This window comes from Montipora capricornis, chromosome 10 (genome assembly GCF_036669925.1).
Source record: "Montipora capricornis isolate CH-2021 chromosome 10, ASM3666992v2, whole genome shotgun sequence".
Classification (NCBI taxonomy): Eukaryota; Metazoa; Cnidaria; class Anthozoa; order Scleractinia; family Acroporidae; genus Montipora; species Montipora capricornis.
Window position 1 is genome coordinate 20,428,272 of NC_090892.1, and position 20,000 is coordinate 20,448,271.

The window sequence follows — 20,000 nt, forward strand, 5'->3', positions numbered from 1 at the left end:
TGTTCATCATTTTGTTTTCCAGAATTATCGCTCACGTGTCCCTATAACCTTACACCTTAGGTAAACATGAAAGTTCAGATCTAAAAGTTTCTCTACTCCTTACCCCCAGTGTTGTTGTAAATAGGTGGTTGCTCGGCGTGATATTTATGAAAATTGAGCTTGCTTGTAAAGAACTGAATCACTGGGCATGCGTGCCCATGCGTTACACGTACCCACTCTGAAACTTCAACTCTGAAGCTATCTGAGAAGGTGGCTCGTGACCCTTTCACGAATTCCTAATAGGGAAATCCCGTAAATGCTTTCCCGCCGGAGGGAGTTCTTTCACTGGAATTTGAATTCATTTTTGCCAAAGTGCGCTAAAAGTCTCGGATAATAGCATTTCAGATCCAACGAGGGCTCCAGTTCCCGAGCAAAGAACCTCCTGATCCTGATTCGGGTCCTCCTCTTACCTGGATTTAGAGGCCATTCGCACTTTTCTTTTAAGAAAACTGTCGAAGGTCATGTTTCAATCAAACGCCGTTCTTCACTGCCGTAATTCACGTTAGCGAACCGATTGCTCAATCTTAGCATGTATCTGGCTGATTTCTTTGCATGGCCAGCGTTAAAACCGGGAATACTAAACTAATTACTATCAGGAAACACATACTATGCATACTGGGCATGCGTGCCCATACGTCAGACGTTCCACTCAGAAACTTAAACTCTGAAACTAACTGATAACGTGGCTCGTGACCCTTTCACGAATTTCCCAATAGGGAAATGCCATAAATGGTTTCCCGCCGGAGGGAGTTCTTCTGCTTGAGTTCATTTTCAAAGTGCGCTAAACGTCTCTCGTAATGGCGCTTAAAATCCATCCAGAGCTCCAGTTCCCGGTCAAAGAACCTCCTGATCCTGATCCACCGTTTACCTGGACTCAAACGCCACCGCTCTCTTGTTTTCAGAAAATTGTGAAAGGTCACATTTCAATCAAACGCCGTTCTTGGCTGCCTTAATTCACTTAACCAATTGCGCAGTCTTTGCACGTATTTGGCTGATTTCTATGGCTTGTTTTAAAACCAGGAACATTGAAAACCTGCCGGAATACCGAACTAATTACTATCACGAAAAATGAGATAAACGATAATGATAATGATAATGATAACAACGGAAAATTTCGTCATCTTGGTTTTTGACGAGAACTCCGTTACAGAGGCGCTATTCTCAACGGTCAGCGGGAAAGCAAGATGACAGACTAGAAGCGAGGACCTCTTAATTACTTATACTCTTTTCGTACTTTATTTTTGGTGTTCTGGGATGTTCTTAGTGACATGCAGGGTCGTACCTCTTATTGAACACTAAGCGACCAAGGTTTTAAGCCTATTTAATGGTCCGCCATTACTAACTTTAAGATCTTGAGAAAGCTGGATCAAGGAGAAAATGACGTCAAAGACCCACTAGTTTAAGAATGCAATGCGTGTGTGCGCCGCAGGATTAATATGCAGCACGGGAGTTTTGGGCTTTCAGACTTTCAAACTCGCGTTTTACGTATATAATAAGCTGCATTCACACGCTGGGGTCCACTCGGTCACTTTTGAACGTGAGTAATGGCGGACAGTGATATCCAAAACTTACGCTCTAAGTAAACGGCCTTTGGATAAAAATCAAAGCTCAATCGGGTGTTAAGCAAACACACTTTCAAAATCTGGAGGAAAATAGGGAGTGATTTTTTTGATTACAGGGGCACTTAAGAGTGCATATGACAATTTTTTCTTTATTTACTCAAGGGAGACAGCATGGTTTTTTGAGCCTTATAAAACCAACCAAAAAGAATCCACGCCAATTTTTATTTTAAACCTTTCAGCCTTTTAAAAATCGGAATTTTTGACTTCGGAGGGGTTAAAAATGCGCCAAGAAGACTGGGGATAGCAGAACTTTGGCGTCAACATGAGAACGAAATTCTTCCAGGGCCCGAATTTTCCTTTTTTTAGATTGAGAAGTTGCTTAAACTGCTGCTGAGATGCGTTGTATTTGGTTGCAATACTGCAAAAGACAAAATAACGAAAATTTCTTTCCCTAGAATTCCCTTCGTTCCTCTACTGACGCCACGGGCCTGCTATTCCCAGTCTCCATACTAGCGCGGTTTTATAACCCGTCGGGAGTGAAAATGCCCAATTTTTAAAAGGCTGAAAGGCATAGAATAAAATCGGCATGGGATTTGTCTGGGTTGTTTTCATTTCGAAAACCATGATGATTTGATTGAGTATATAAAGAAAAATCTGCCATACACAATTTAAAGTGTGATGCTACTCACTAACAAAATTATTGTATTCGAAAATAGCCTCTCTGGTCCCGTTATTCCGTGCATGTTAAATATATTGAAAGAAAAACAGAACAGCAAAAAACAAAAACAAAACAAACAAGCTGGCACAAGTAGATCAGCGTCAATGCGGTAATTTCGCTTTGTTTTGCAGTTTGATCTAGTGTGTGATAAAGCCATCTATGGAACCATTTCCTCGTCTCTAATATTTGCTGGTTGGATAGTGGGTTCAATCATCGTCGGGGCTTTGGCGGATAAATTCGGCAGGAAACCTATGGTTTTCATTTTTGGATTCTTTATTGCTCTCTTCAGTCTTTTATCAGCTTTTCCAAACGTTTACTGGCTCTTTGCGATGTTCCGATTATTCGTTGGTATCTCGATAGGTAAGAAGAGTAATGTTATGTATTGTTAGATGCAGCCAAGAGAAAATGAGGGGACAGAGAGAGAGGCTCAAGGCGTTGGCCGGGATATGTTATGTCCACGAAAGTTATTTTTAGACGAGCGGAAGTCTTTGTTCTAGGGGAAGTCTGTCTTCCGAGACGTCCGCATGCAGTCTTGCTTCGCTCTCAGGTTCTTAGTGAAAAGAGAAAATGATGGCGCACGTGGAAGGCTGATGAATATATATTTTCTTTCAAACATCGGACCGAGGTTGGCCTGCATGCGGACGTCTCGGAAGACTTCCGCTCGTCTAAAAATAACTTTCGTGGACATGACATATCCCAAGGGCTGGACCGGGAGCCTCCTTCTCTGTCCCCTCATTTTCTCTTGATGCAGCGCATTTGTTATCCGTTCCAGTCCCTCAAGGCTCAGTTGCACACACATGTAAGACCAGAATAATTGAGTTGACCGACCAGGAGAGAATTTTTATCTCATACAACTTGCAGGAATAACTCAAACGAGAATGACATAATTATACTGGAATGATGATGATGATTATAATGAATCAATTCTTAATAACTCGAAGCGCTCTCCAACTAATCCTGTTAAAGTGGCTCTGTCACGCAAAATGATGTAATTTCATGACACCCAAAATGCTCAAGAAGTAGAATGAAACATTGCAATAACCACTGAAAACTGTTGAATAACGTAAAAGAAAGCCGGCAAAGAGAAGCGTGGATGAACGCAAATGGACAAGATTGAAACCTTTTACATTTGGGTAATCTCAGTTGAAAAAAGTCGGCCCGACGTTTTTCAAGTTTTATGGCAAATCCCCGGGATAAAGGTCATTTTTGCTCAGACTCATCTTGTTTTTGATGTAAAGGAAAGGAACTTTATTTTTAAAGTGTCTAATCTTTTAGCGCTGGAGCACTAATTGGGGACACTGTAAATTGAAATTAACAAGTTAACGCAAATTAAATCAAATGTTGGTTTTTGAGGAGAGGGGAAAGTCCGAGTAACCGGAGAAAAACCTCTCGGTGCAGAGTAGAGAACCAACAAACTCAACCCACGTATGACGCCGAGTCTGGGAATCGAACCCGGGCCACGTTGGTGGGAGGCGAGTGCTCTCACCACTGCGCCATCATTGCACCCCCGATAATTTTATAGGTAAAGGAATTCCACATTGTCAGTTCGAGTTTTAAAATCGTGATTAACTAAAGATTTCCCCTAAAATCCCTAAAATAACCAATTCTCTTTTAATTAAGAGAAAATCTTTCCAGCAGTCCTTCAACTGCGATTATGTTCACATACGCAGCACATAAAGCCTTGTGATGACGTTGCGTATGACCCATTTAAGTGGTCTGGAACGTGGTAAATGACTGGCTAACATGTTCGCAATTTTAACACACGAAATTTGGAGAGAACCCGAAGTAACACATTTTTCATCATGCCTATCTTTTCATATGTTCCTTTCGGACCCATGGCTCCTCGGGGGACCGGAAATGAGTTTTAGAATAGTTTTACATCGAACATGTTTGGATGATGAGTCAATGTGAAAAATGTCAATTTTGCTATCTTTTGGACGGATAGATGGAAGAGTGAATAAATAAGTTAATGTTAAACGGACGGATGGATGGATGGATGTATGATTGAATGTATGATTAATTGAACAAGAGATTACGAGTAGTATATTCAACTTGGGGTATAGAGTATGTGCACGGCGGCCATATTGGAGGACCGAAACAAAAGAATGATATTCCTTTGGGGAATAAATGTTATTTTTATGCAAATCTCTTTAATTGTTTTGGTCCTCCAACATGGCCGCCGTGCACATACTCTCTTGGTCATGTAACTCGACGTGAAATTCTTGATTCGTTTCTAGGCGGCGGCGGAATGTCTTTGTTTGTACTTCTTGCTGAATTAGCGGGTCCACGGCACCGAAGCCTCATTGGAACGTCTCTCTGGTACTGCTGGACTTTGTCCCTGATAGCGTTGGCTGGAGTCGCGTTTTTAATTAGAGACTGGAGAACACTGTGCATAGCAACAGGGGCGCCTGCGATAGCGGTCACCCTCATTTATTTGTAAGTATAGTACTTTCAGTCGTTATCAGGAGCGCATGACTTGGTTAGATTGCTTTTCCCACGAAACGAGACAGTAAGAAGCCTTTAGACTCGTAATAATCGTGGATAAGAAAAGTGCGTTCTATCACCAGGTCAGCCATCGTTGTCCTGGTGGTGTAGTGGTTATCACACCCGACTAGTAACGGGGGGACGTGGGTTCAAATCCCGCTCAGGGCAAATTTTCTTTCAACCATTTATTCAGTTAAAGATATGATTATTACCCTGAAATCGCACGGCGTCCACAAAGAAGAGACACAAATACCGCACAACGGTGGCTCAGTTGGTTGAGCATCGGGCTGCCATGCGGGAGGTCGTGAGTTCAACTCCAGCCAGACCAACACTCAGGGTCTTAAAATAACTGAGGAGAAAGTGCTGCCTTTGTAACTAAGACTTTCAAGTCTTCTCGGATAAGGACTATAAACCGTAGGCCCCATCTCACAACCCTTCAATGTTCATAAACTCCGTGGGACGTTAAAGATCCCACACACTAGTCGAAAAGAATAGGGCATGTAGTTTCCGGTGTTGTGGTCTGGCCTTTTCTTCAGCAATGTGGTGGGCTTGGCGTAATTTTCTGAATGGACTACTGATCGATGACACCACATAACAGCAAAACAGACAGTAGTCAGATTGAAGGAGTCCAAGTGCTGAAACTGGTAAACTAGTTTCAATACGAGGTTTTCTCCTTACATTGAACGCGATTAAATAATTATTACAGTACCTCCTTTAAATCAAGGATTGACAATGGTGACTCGTGCAAGTGGAATGTTATTTCAGTAAGAGCGTGTCTTACAATAGTAACTGCATAAGCCTATAGCTAGGAGGACACATGGCGTCTCCTTCAATGAGTCTGTACGCCAGCTGAACTGAAGAGAGAGAGACACTTCGTGTCCTAATTAAAAAAAATATTATAATTGGGAACCTTTGTTCACCTTGAAGCTTCCTCAAAGGATAATTATTAAATAATGTTTTTTTTACAGCTTGTCGCCAGAGTCACTTCGTTGGTTGCTAGTAAAAGGAAAAATGGAGGAGGCAGAAAAGCTTTACAGAAAAATTGCTCGAATCAATCGTAAACAATTACCCGTGGAGGGGCTGGAAATCGACACTGGCACAGACAAAGAAACGAGGCTCGGGGATGTTAGAGATTTGTTCAAAACGCGAAGTCTGGCAAAGACAACATTAATATCTTGGTTTTGCTGGTAGGTGGAATACGATCTGAGAATTTTTTTTTTTCCCATGAGACCGAGGATGACAGAGAGCGAGAGAAATTGATAACACTTTGATACAATTTCGAGGAGGAAGGATGGCAGAAAGAGGGTGGGGTGGGTTGTGGTATTGCTCTAATCTTGTTTGGTGTACGCCATCCTTGATGTCAAAGTTTCTCCTCATGCAAGGTAAGCATACGCCCTGAGCAAACGTCTCGTTGTGTGGGACACTGTGCTAGAATGATCATTCCTCGTGTTGTTCGTATTAAATCAATTTAGAGCTTTTTGAGTTTCGGAGGGAAGCCGGAAGTGAAGATTTCGCAAGACAGAACGGCGGTTTCTATCAGAGTTTTCATGCAATCGGCTCTAAAAGCGAAGTGATACTTAGAAGTATAAATGTGGTAGAGTCACTGACAAGTTAAAAAAAAAAAACAAATCACTTCCGGTTACCGTTCATGCATTCTAAAAAAAGCAACGTTTTCAGCAAGAGTGCATGGAGAGGGAAGGGACGATCGCTGAGCCCCTCTGCTCAAGTGTCCTAAGTTTGTTCAGTACGTTTCACAGCACATCTTGAAAACCTTACCAACCTTTTCCTTTGACATGACATGGCACCATTCCTCTGTTCTCCAACTGATATCAGTGATATTTTGCCTCTAGTACGAAATGAAACAACAACTAAGCTTGCTCTTCTGTGGAGAAAATGTTTTATGGAAAGGATTTGTGAATCTTTGTTGCAAATTTTTTAAAGAAAACTTTCTCTAAAAAAGATGACGAGATTCCACTATTTAAATAAGACAATTTTGAATTGAGCTTCCAAAAACTCAAAGTCAGGGTACTAATTTCTTTGGGCAATTAGAAAATTCTGATGATTAAATGCACTGCAAAGACATGCAGTAGTGAAATGTGCAGCAAAACAATAATAGTCATTATTCAGTAATATTTATACTGCGCATATTACAACTTTGAATCCTAAGCCTAGCCAATAGGAAATTGCTGAGCATTAAAATAAAGTATAACACTAAATGTAGAAAAACTTACAAGAATAAAATTTGAAAATAAACTGTTTCGCAGTTTCATCTTAGTTTTTCTAATCATTCTACGAGTTTAATTTACTAACGATGATTTCATCAAAGTTTTTCTTATGATTCTAGAATTCGACCAAGGAGCCGTAACTACTCCAAACGATGATACTAAGCTCAAAATTCACGTGTCAGAATTGTCTGCAAGATATCGAATTAATTATGCAACTTAAAATCTGTCTAGATTCACAAACGTTTCACGTATCCTTTAGAGGTCAAAATTGCCTGCAAATAAGCGAAAATGCAACTTGAAATATGTCGAGGTACTCATCAACAATTGTCTGTAGAATAAGAATTATGTGAAGAAAGCGTCCATCACTCGCCGTTATCATCGAAAGCAAGCAGGGTCATGGCGTCCTCGTTATTTATTTTGGTTGCTCGTGGCGCAGTTTAAGTGAAACAAGGCATGTGAAAGTCATGCACGACGTAAAAATATATATAAATGACACCACTCACCTTTAACATCAAAAGCAAGGTAGCCTAATTATTTATTTAGGTTGTTGCCGCGCAGTGCATTCTGTTTAAATGCAATGCATTCTGGTAAAAGTGTTGAATTCGAGAATTCGTCATAGCTTACATACTATTCTTGAATCCATACCATGTTGCTGCCACTTACGCCCAGAGATCTAGGTAATGGCGAAAATGGAGCATTTAGCGAAATTTTACCAAATTCACCATACGTCGCCCTCTTGGCGAAATTTCGCTAAGTCTGCCATTTTGCCATTGCCTGCATTTATGGGCTTCTGGACATATCTACGCTCCATCACAACAAATCTTTAGGAATCCCATTTTCTTTGTTTATTTATTTTTAATTCACTAAGGTTCGTAAATGCACTGGTGTACTACGGAGTTTTTCTCAGCGCCCCGGCTATCGGTGGAAACATCTACCTCAACTTCTTCCTTGCAAGCCTGGTCGAGTTGCCAGCCATACCTGCCGGCGTGTGGATCTATAACAGGTTAGATGACGTTAAACAGGACGTTTCAATATTTTATGACACCAATAATCTCTGCTTAACTTCGATAATGTGCTCCACTCTTAAATGTATATTATAATTTATATAATAGTCAGATTACAATACTTGAAGACACCGTTTTGCACGTCGCATCTTTCTTGTGCCACTGATCATTCTCGTCCCCAGAGCCCTCCGTTTCTTTGGGTAGTGTGGTTGGCAAAACGAAAGGCTCTAATCGCACCTAAAAATTAAATTTTTTCCATTGTCTGATTAAATTGTATGCGCAGAACAAATTAAAATTACATGTACTACGCATTACATTTACTCCCGGCCCATGTGATGGGAACAAATGGGACGCGGCGAGCCCTTCTTGGCTCGCATTTCAAAAGATTTAGGACGGTGCCTACTATTGTTATTGCGCACACGTTCAGCGCATCTCGAGATACTCGGATCTCGTGTGGATGGTGCTCATTAATAAAGGGATATTTTAACGCGGTTCAAAACTATGCGGAGAAAGAAGAACTTAGCAAGTGCTCTAGATATCTAATAAGAAAATTGGGGGTAACCACGCATTTTTCAGAGATAAGTAAGCTTCAATTTGGAATTGCTTTATATTTTAAAGCTTTTTGCGAATATTGATCGAAAAATGCGTGGTTACCTTCAATTTTCTTTTTGGATTTCAATAACACTTGTTAAGATCTGCTTTTCCCGTATATTCAGTAACTCGTGCAAAAATGCCTTTGAATTAGTAGGCTCCGTCCTTAAATAAAAACTTCTGAAATATGGCGACTACGTCGAAAAAGGTGTAGAAGTTTCCTCGAAATCAAAAGAGAACTTAAGCAACGTGGACGGCGACGGCGACAGCAACGAGAACGTCATCTCAAAATATAAATTCGCGTTATTGTAATCACTTCGTGATTATTTCAACCCTTCTAATACGGGAAGGGCGTGGTAGTTCCTCAAGAATGACACTGGTCGGAACGGCGCTTAATTTAGGGGAGAAAATTAAAATTTATCCTCAAGTGCTGACGTCCTCAGATTTGGCTATTTCACGTTGCTAGGGAGCTTACGAAACGAGGACGACGACGGCTACGAGGACTTCATTTAAAAATACGAGTTCGCGTTATTCATATTACTACGAAACTATTTCATGTAGTTCCGCGTTAAAAATGTGTAGTCACTGTCGAGGAATTAAACTGGTATGAGTGGGTTGGAAGCGTAGAGAGAGAACTGAAAATTCATCGTCATGTGCTAACGTCCTCCACAGAACCTTGAATTTGGTCATTTCACGTCGTCATGTAGGAGATGACGGCAAAGAAATGTACGAATGTGTAAAACGCACGTGCAGAGCGTGCAGAGCCATTGTTTTTGCTCACTAAACCTATTGTTTTGTAGCGTCGTCGTTGGCGTCGGCGTCGGCGTCGTCGTTTCGTAAGCGCTGTTTTGCAGACGACGGCAAAGAAATGGACAAAAGTGAAACACGTGGAGAGCGTGCAAAGCTGTTGTTTTTGTCCACTAAATATGCAAATATTTCGCGATCGAGCATTTGACTTTCAAGCTGCCCATGTGTTTTGTCATTTTACCACGGATTAACTCGATCTTTTTCCTATTCCGTTAAAGAGAAGCGTGTAACGGCATAGTGTACAGTTCATTGACACCAACAATCTACTTACAGTTTGAGCCAGTCGTATCTATTGACAGAAAGCTCTGTGATTATTTTTTGAAATCCCATTTGGGGTCACCATAATGTAGAGAAAAGATCAAGGAGCTCATGTCAACTTTAATTAAGGAAAATATAGGAAATAACGATAGTAGAAAAAAGACGTATACATTCTTGTTAGTGTGTCTGGCTAGAGATAAAATCACCATAGAACACCATAGTTAATAGAAATGTCGGATTATGATCATGAAATGCATGCGGGAAAACCGTAGACGTAAATAAAACATTCCTCGTGAAAAGCAAGGCGTACACTGAAGCAGAACTAACAAATTTAAATGAAAGCTTCGTCCTTGAGTCGAAGCAGGGAATAAATTTGAGAAGGGCGGGCGGGCGGGCGGGCACGCACGCGCTCAGATCTAGGGAAGCCCTGCTTGTGATTGGAGTCTTTTTGGCTATTAAGAAATGACCGTAATCACTAATAAGGCTATTTTGTCGTAATTCTCTGCCACAGGTTTGGAAGAAAGAAAGGAGTTATTGTTCCTATGATTTTAGCCTCCGTAGGCGCCATGGGCGCAGTGCTGCTAACCACGGACGATGAGTCGAACACTGGTAATAATTATTACTTACTACTAGATGTGTTGAACTGATTTATCTTGCTACGTAGACGTGGTGTAGAGGTTAAATTGGCTTTTATGGGAGCGGGAACTTAAACGAAATACAGCAGACCGAGAGAAATCTGGATGGGGCGTAAAAGAGCTAATGAAGCTGGAGGGTCACTATGTCTCAAAACAAACAGCGTTAGGGACAAACAAGGAGATGAAAACCGGTCATTCCATTTGCCCTATGCTAAGTACATCATTGGGGTTGAGTACGCAATTCTGGAGAATCAGTGCGCATTCCGTATGTGGTTTTGGAAGAGCTAGTTTGTTTTCAGTAGTCCTTAATCGGTAAGAAGTTACGGTGTCACGATAGTCAAAATTTGATGTTGAATAGTCGGGTGCCGTGTCATATAGATTTATACATCACTGAGGGAATAGATTTCCCTTTTTTACCCAGTTTTTTAAGGCTATACACGATAAAAACACCACTTCTGAAATAGTCTGATTATAATGCGAGAATTTTAATTTGACGGTATTCCTTTTTTTTCACTTTTAATTCCAGGTTTTCTTGCTGGAAAAATCTTCTTGTCTATGGTGTGGGCTAAATTTTGGATTATGATATCCTTTGATGGAGTTTACATTTATTCGAGCGAGTTATTCCCTACAGTGATAAGGTAGGTGAATATTTTTAAATATTGACCTGCACCTTTGCAATTTACTTCAGGTGAAAATGAAGCAATTCTCGAGTCGATAGACTAGACAAGGAAGCGTGAGCTAAAGAGATTCTACATAGATGCAAGTTACGCAGGAACTACGAATGGGTTGGATAACTTGTTTCATAAAGAGGCTACTTGGAACTTAAACATGGTAATTCTTATGCTTGTTATGCTTGTTTACAAGCTGGCAGGTATAGGTTGCCCTCCCAGGAAAGCCTTTACCAACGAAATTCTGTATTATACAGACGGAGAAGCGTTTTGATTGCATGGTAGCAGTACGAGGTTTGCAAGCAAAGCAAATAAATTAAAGGCCAGGAACAAGCGGGTCATCCCTAAAGAGATTTTAATGGCCACCTGTGTTGTTTGCAACGCGTTGATGAAAACAGAAGAAAAAACATGTAAATGTCACGCTAACCCAAACAATTTGGCAATGTCGTTGGATAAACTAAAAGTTCAATAGTCACACTTCAGAAATTCCTGACAGCCTAAGAAGAAGGCATAAATTAAAAAATGTGGGAGGATCAGTCTAATGTTTGGCGATTGATCTTTAACACCTTGACCAAGTTTAATGATAAAGTCAAGGTTGTTTACATTTCATGTCTATCTTTTCCATCGTCTTTAAATTAACAGGACAAAACGTAAATGTTCTTGTCAGTAGCTCCTGTTCTTGTCTAACATCCGTGGAGATAACATTAAAGTATTATGTTTCCTTCATCGTTACATGTAATGTGAGTCGCCTTATGAGTAGATTGGACTTAAAATGAAAGATGCTCTCATTCTTAACCTTCTTAATTCACAGGAATCTTGGCATGGGTACATCAACCTGCGCTGCTCGATTTGGTTCTTTCCTCTCTCCATATGTCGTTTTTTTGGTAAGTAACTGGTTAATTGTTCCTGGCTATCAATTTTTCCGGCCCCGCTACTTATAATCACCCGTGGACCAAGTGGTTCCCGAAACGTTTGCACATAAACGCAAATTTTCCAAGAACGAAGTCACCCTTAAATATATCAACTTCCTTTTTGTGTCTGTCCATCGCAGGCTTACTCCCTACCTAAACTCCCCACTCCAGCCCTCGCTCTCAGCAGCTCATCACCAGAGAGAAGAGCCAACTTTCTTGTCTAAGAGAACTACGCAACGAACTTCAAGATCACATTGAATCGCCATCCCTCCTTTTTTGCACTCCATTTCTGCACCTTCATTACCGTTGCTGCTGGGTGGGTTTTGTGAGTCAACAAACGTTGAGCTAATCAATAAATAAAATAAAATAAATAAATAAATAATTAATTAATTAATTAATCAAGTGGCACTTAAATGAAATCTAAATAAAAAGGATACGAGGTTAGCCTTTTCCCAACGTGATTAGTCCTTATGAAGATCTCATTTTGGTTTTTCGAAAAATGCTTGCGGTACCTCGATTATGGAATGGAATGGGAGTGTCCATCTTAATTCGGTCCAGTACCCATAAATCAAGTGCCTCATATGGAGCCTCCATGAGATGAGCATAGGAACAAGAAAACTTAAATAAGGACGATGGCGACGTCTACGAAAACGTTCGTCTCAAAATTTAATATCAGCGTCATTAAAACTGAACAACCTTGTAATGATTCAGCAATAGACCTTTTTACCGATACGGCGGCCATTTTGATTTCTATTGTTTTGAAAGACATTATGGGATGCCCAGGGCAAATTAATATATATTTGCCCCCTGGGCATCTCATAATGGCTATTCGAAACAATAGAAATCAAAATGGCCGCCGTATCGGTAAAAAGGTCTATTAAGCTAACGCCTTTAATGTTTTCGAAGCTTGCAAGTTGCCCAAAAGAGACTCAGAGAGAGAGAGAGAGAGAGAGAGAGAGAGAGAGAGAGAGAGAAGAGAGAGAGAGAGAGAGAGAGAGAGAGAGAGAGAGAGTATATCGGTACCAGTATTTGCTCCCGTTCCTCACAAGCCGCATATTTTAAACTCTTTACGTTCTTGTTTTACAGAAAAATACAAAGCAATGAACGTGGAAAGGGTACAGAACCAGTGTTTTTGGTTACAAAACCCCGGTTTCCATCGTCCTAAAGTTGTCACTGTTTTTTGTTGGGTAATTTGGTCTTTGTGGCTAACATAATATATAGACGGGCTGCGTTGTTGAATGCGCGTGGTTAAGCGTACGTACAGATTGATTGTTTCCGGCGACCTTTATTAACTGTGACATGAGAGGATTGATCTACATTACCTAACATAACCTAGAAAACGATCCAGCGTGGTTGCTCTGGTAAAAATATAAGTGGGTGGGAAAATTTTAGCCGCATGGATAACCAAGAATGCAATACAAGGCCAATGCGACTCTGGTCATTTTTGTTCTTTAGCCTTTAATCGTTACTAAGCTGTTAAAAACGGGAAAAAAAAATCGGACAATTTTATTTCCACAGCAACGCTATCATGCTCTTCTTCCATATGGTATTATGTCAGCCTTGGCCTTCGTTGCCGGAATTCTCTGCTTTTTGCTTCCTGAAACCCGATTCAAACCAACCTTGGAAAGTGTGAATCAGGTGTTAAACAACGCTGCTGATAGCAAGAAGGAGAAAGTGGACGAAACAACAGAGAAGGAAGAAAAGAAGGCACTTGTGGAGGATAACCGAAATTCGGTTGTGTGACAGAAGTAAATTGCGTCATCATCCTTTTTCCAGTTTCCTGTCGTCATTCGTTTTCAAATAAACAAAAAATAACCAAAAAAAGATTGGAAAAGGCAATAAAGTAAAGCAAAAAATATATATATATCCATTTAAACATCAATTTGATTTCGTTTAAATTCACTTGCGTTTATGAGAGTTTCGGTCTGATTTTATGTCACAAACTCTTTAAGTGTTCAAGGTGATTCCCTGGTTTTGCATTGCGCAACCCTACTGCGCATGATTTCTGGCGTCATTGGCGCGCGCATTAGCGCGGGCACATTGATCAAATTGCTGATTTTGATTGACGCCGAGCGTAATCCATCGAGAAATGGTTATTTTCTCCTGAGCGAGTACGGTGACCCCCATTTTTTATTTCATGTAGTTCCTGAGAATGATGTCTTCATGTGGTAATGAAAAAATCAGCAAAAAGCCATGGCGAGTTTTTGGCAATTTCATAAAATTGTACGGAGGGAACCATTACGAGTTGAACAGCCCACATTTAAGTTAAATCTTTTTTGGAGTGTTAAGTACTCGCAAAGGCATTCAAACACACTTTTCAGGTACGTACTAGAATTAACCATAGAATGACTCCACGACCTGCGTTGTACGTTGGATTACATTTATAAAATCGAAATAAATTTGTGCAACATTGGGGGTGCGCAGCAATTGTCAAAGTAGCTCAAATACCCGTATTTATCGGCGTCGTACCATGGAAACCAGCACGGTGACCCCCCTTTTTTATTACATTTGTATCATTTCCTTGACATGATACAACAGTGTGCGAAGTTTCATTGGAAATTAATGACAAGTTTTATTTCTAGGGAATCATCTTAAGAAACCATGGAGCATTTTAAATCAGTTTGTGGTGTCAAATAAACAATAGCCAACCAATGCCACTCACAGCTCGTTGGTTGCTCCAAATGACTTCGTTGCTCACTTGACGAAAAGGGGTCCGACACATTTAAACTCAAAATTTCGAACAGCAAAAGTGTTAAATCCGGGATTTTTGCGTTAGGTGGAGAGCTTAATTCTTACAACGAAAAATTGTGGAGTTTTGCTCCTTTTTAATGTCAGTTTGCATGCCGTCATTTGGACTTTGATGATATTAGGGTACTGTGACTGCGCAGTATGGACTGGAAAGTAGCTTTAACAAGTTCGGCGTTTGGCCTAAGCCTCGGCTACACGATCGATTTTTGTCTGGCGCGGGTGATGCGATTTTTTTCAGATTTAGTCGCGTCGCCTGCGCGCCAGGGGGGCTACACTTGTGATAAGTTTTGGCGACAAATCGCACACTTCAAGAGATCTGGGCACTATAAACATACATTCCTCTCTTAATTACATTGGCTAAATACTCTTTAGTCGCTTCGCAAGCGCGGGCAAAAAGTTGGAGGGTGGCTACACGGGCAACTATCTCTGCGATTTTGTCGCGAAAGTTTCAACTCTAGCGACTTTTTTCTTGCAATTTTTTCAGCTGTCGCGTCGCCAGTTCAAGGGTGGCTACACTTGCGATTTTCATCTCGCGCTGGCTACGCGACAAAATTTGAAAAAATCGCATGCATAACCGGCGCGAGCAAAAAATCGCTCGTGTAGCCGCGGCCTTATGCTATCGAGTTTAAATCCGGCGTTTAGTTTAGTTCGCGTATAGTTCATATATTTTAACCCTTCAGCCCATAGAACATTTCAAGGAATTCTGCGTGATAATCATGAATAATAGTGAAGGATTTTCGTTTACAAAATATAGTCATAGAATCGTATAAACTCTTGTTCTTAGGCCATCGTAGTTTGTGTTAATTTCTTAATACAAATAGTCATAGAAAGTATACCTATTTAATTTTGATTCAGGAAGCAAGGAAAATACTGAATGCATTTTCAATATAGAGATAGATTCGCAATGCATGAGCTCAAAGTTTTCTGGAATAAATATTTGAGTTTTTCCATCGAAAAACTAATTTTTACAATTAAGCTGGAATTATTTGCTAAATAAAAGAAATGAATTTCCTGCACGGCTTAATTACAGTGAATGTGTGGGAATTTTGCCATTATAAAACCTTTAAGGTCTGACGATTGTGCATAGCGAGAATACTTCTCAACAAACACTTCTATTGAGATTCAGACTGTAAACGAAATTTTTTTTTTTAAATTTAGTATAAACCCTTGTAAACAAAATTATGCAAATTCCCGCGAAATTTGAGCGACATGAGGAGATTTTCAGAAATTTTGCCTTGTGCAATGATCTGATTTTCCGTTGAGTGAATAATATAAATAAAATGACTAAAAATATTTTACAATTTTTGAATTCGGCCAAAATCCCACACATTCACTGTAATCGTGTAATTTAAGCCGCCTTTGCCTCCCAACTAAGATGGCGTCAGAAATCTTCCAATATCTAATTTTCCATTGAATATTTAACAATTATTCCATGAGCGCGCGTTGGATATAAGACGGTAAATAGCCAACGAGGCGCGTAGCGCCGAGTTGGCTATAACCAGTCTCATATCCAACAAGCGCGAATGGAATAATTGTTTTATTAAATTCCTTTAACTCTACAAATTTGGAAGTACGAAATAAGAGCGGAAAAAGCGAGAAAATCCGAGCGAAATCGAAAAAACTTGATGAAGATGGGATAATGTGTAATACCTTGAGGTCAGACAGACGTAGGCTCGTCACAAAAACATTTCTCACTCGACTTTTCGCGTACTTCTAAACGTCGGAATTGATCCAAACTATCCACAAAAAAGATTTTTTTTTTTGGCTTTATTCAGAGAAAAATTTCGCTTTCCGGCGAAAAATATATGTTATTCACCAGCTGGAAGGTCCGTATGGGTAAAAACTGTACCCGAGGTCTTGAGTACGGCCCGAGGCCGCAGGCTTAGGGACGTACTCAAGGCCGAGGGCAAAGTTTTCCCTATACGGACAGACCTAAGCCGGTGAATAAGGTATTTATGTTTCCTGCTTTTTTTTTCTGAAAATGAACTGGTTTGGTAAAAGTCTTTCTACTCTCTCTACGTCGCATTATCACAGTTGAAACTAACTAATAACTGAAAAAGCTCTCCGTTCACAAAGCTCAGAGAAAAATGGTAGATTAACGATTAAACAGAACTTCAAATATTTCTTGGTACAATTAAACATAAAAAACAAACAATTATACTTCATACCAAGCAAAGAGAGATGCGCTAAACAAACTAAACAATGATGTTTGAAAAATTCGTACAAACAGGCGAACAATGTTGTCTATGTATTAAAATGCTTTGTCTTGTTGAAAATGAAACGAAAATTCTTAAAACAGGAGGAAAATATTTAGTGAAAAGTATTGAACCATCTCAGTCTCAGCCTTCATATCTTTAATATTCTTTCAAGTATTTATCTTTGTTCTCCGTCAAGTCCTTCACACTGAAATCAAGAAAAACTTGTTGACATTGGTTCATGCAAACTCCACTGTTTGTTTGATTAGCCGGTTACGAATCCGTATGTTCTTAAATGAAGCAAAAGAGAACGAGATTATAAAATAGAACTCCAAAGAAAGTAACGGATGTCAACCGAAAAACTAAACTGCGCTCAAAGGACTTCCCCATCTCTGCAGTTAGTAATAATAATAATAATAATAATAATAATAATAATAATAATAATAATAATAATAATAATAATGATAACAACAACAACAACAACAACAATAATAATAATAATAATAATAATAATTTATATTGCGTAGGTTACGTGAATATATATGATCATCTGCGCATTACGATGATTAAAACTAAAAAGTAAAAGAATGAAACGAAAAAAAAAGAAGTAAAAACTAGATAAATATATATGGCTAGATCTAAATGAATAAATAAATAAATAAGTAAAATTAATTCCAATTAAGTCGTAAATATAAAAGCTAGCCTTAATAAATGCGTTTTTAACGTACTCTTTAAATTGTTCAAAGTTCTACTGTCGCGATTTTTTTCTTGGAAGCGAATTCCATAGCTTTGGGTCGGCAACACAAAAAGCGCTGTCCCCCAATGTTCTTTTAGTTCTCTCTCTTGGAAACTCAAGGAGAAGCTCATTGTTAGATCTCAAAGAATAGCACGATGTACTCGTGATAGCAATTAAATCATTGATATATTCCGGAGCAAACCCGTGAATAGCTTTGAATGTAATTAGTAGTATCTTAAATCTAATTCTAAATTGCACTGGCAACCAGTGAAGCCTGACAAGCACAGGCGATATGTGATCAAAGCGGAAAACATTGCAAATTAGGGCGCGGCTGTGTTTTGAACACGCTGCAACTGCAACTGTGTTTGCGGCAAACCATATTGCAATAGTCGATTCTACTAGTCAGGGGCACCCAACGACCAATTTGTTGTAAAATGTATTATTATACCCCAGTTAATGAAAGTAAATGTTATTAATGCATTGTCAGGTGTTTTTCAGTGTTGCTGGGAAAACATTCTCTGTTCCTTTTTCCCAGCAAGACACACAAGAAATTTCCCAGACAGCTAGATAAAATTGTTTGGTTTCCCAGCCAGCTGATCAAATTTATTTCGCAGCTAGGATTTCCGCGCCCTTTCAAATCCCTCGATCCAAAACGACCGAACAAAAGCGACAAAACCGGGACAAAACAGGTTTTTTCCGCAAGTGCAATCACTCTGACCAGCCGTCATATGCTTGTGCCTACTCTCTGGGAGAGGGAAGGGTTTTTTTTTTTGGTCGTCCTCAGTCTTCAGAGTTTCTACAGCCAGCTCGGGTTGAAATGCTAGAAAAAGTCAGTAATTCCCAGGCAAAACCACTATCAATAATAAATTTCCCAGCCAGCTCATCGAAACACCTGTATTTTTGCCAGCCAGCAAGATTCCTCTGGGGAATAATGTCAGGAACAGATTCGTTGGGTGCCCCTGACTAGTAACTAGAGCATGCACTAACCTCGTCGTTGATGCAGTTGATGGATACTTTCTGGTGCAACTAATGTTGTGCAGATGAAAATAAGATGCCCTACAAATCTTATCGATTTGTGTCCCCATACTAAGTTGCTGATCAAACCAGCAGCCCAAATTCTTGGCCTCTTCAGCTGGAGTAATCTGATGGTCACCAACAGCAAGAGAGCCTGCGCTGATCTTAGACACTTGTTGTCTTGTTCCAATAAGTAAATACTATACACTTAATGTATGGTCCCGAGGGAAACAGTTAGTTTTGTTTTCCCGAGAGTTCTGATGTTTCCTGAGACGAAGTCGAGCGAAACATCAGGACTCGAGGGAAAACAAAACGAACTAGTTTCCCGAGGTACCAGACATTAAGTGCTTTGTTTGTTATATATTTAGACTTTTCCTGCAACAATCCAGCAAAACATCCGGTCGGGATACATTTAGATTTGATGAGGGCCACGTGACAAAGAATCAACCAATCACAGTGCTTGTTTTGTTGAAAGAAAGTTTAGGTATATAACAATCAGTCTTATCGTCATTTAGCTTAAGTTGGTCAGTCAGTATCCATTGACGTATGTCTTCTATACAGTGTTGCATTGCCATAACTGCCTGATCCCGACTAGCTTGTGAATCAGATTTAAAAAAGATAAAGCTGAGAGTCATCCGCGTAGCAATGAACGTCAGGTAGATGTGCGTATACAATCTGCCGTGTAAGTCGTTTTAGTTAAACGGCATGTCAAAAGTTCAAGAAAAACAACCGAAAAACCAAAGCGTTGCGATATGTTTGTTTGCCTATTTTAGGTACAAATCTGTTTATTCTTAAATGAAGCAATGTAGAACGAGATTAGAAAGTAGAACTCCAAAAAAATAACGGATGTCAACCGCAAAACTGAGTTCAAAAGACTGCTCTGTAGTGTAAGTTCAAGTTCAAGTTCAAGTTCCACAGTTCAAGAACACCAACAACTCGAAAAACAGCAAACCAGCGAAGTGTTGTCAGCATAATCATGTAAATACTCGCCTTTTCGAAGAATAACCAGGCCTTTTATTCCATTGCTGACGTTTTTCCTTCTCTTTTGCAACGGTTAGTAAGCGAAAACTTGCATTTTAAAGGTAATATCCAACGTTTCGTCGCGCCGTAATGAAAAAAAAAAAAACTTTAAGATTTACCGCGAATTCCGGACTGGGTAACCGGTCCGGATGGAAAAAAGCTGGACCGGCCAAGAGCTCGGTATTAGCCAATCAGATTCAAGGATTTAGGATTCCGGCCCGCTGAGATGCTTCAGAAAAACCATAAAGAGCTTTATTTTTTCCTAAGTGCGCGAGCGGGCGGAATCCTGCGAATCCTGCAAGTTGATTGGCTTTCTGTGGCTCGACGTACGCGGCTACACGGCCATTCTACGTCAACTAAAGCTCTTAACAGTCAACACTTTTCG

At 39.9% G+C, this 20,000-nt stretch overlaps 1 protein-coding gene across 1 annotated transcript in view; it reads left to right on the forward strand.

Annotated features, from left to right (window-relative positions):
* The window catches only part of LOC138022384 (solute carrier family 22 member 15-like), a 32,189-nt gene extending 16,523 nt beyond the window's left edge, over positions 1-15,666 (forward strand). The window contains exons 3-10 of the mRNA XM_068869503.1: positions 2,451-2,679; positions 4,557-4,755; positions 5,772-5,990; positions 7,897-8,031; positions 10,200-10,297; positions 10,850-10,961; positions 11,803-11,875; positions 13,421-15,666. Coding sequence (XP_068725604.1) covers positions 2,451-2,679; positions 4,557-4,755; positions 5,772-5,990; positions 7,897-8,031; positions 10,200-10,297; positions 10,850-10,961; positions 11,803-11,875; positions 13,421-13,645 — 1,290 coding nt within the window. The 3' untranslated portion in view covers positions 13,646-15,666. The remainder of the gene's footprint in view (positions 1-2,450; positions 2,680-4,556; positions 4,756-5,771; positions 5,991-7,896; positions 8,032-10,199; positions 10,298-10,849; positions 10,962-11,802; positions 11,876-13,420) is intronic.
* The last annotated feature ends 4,334 nt before the right edge of the window (positions 15,667-20,000 follow it).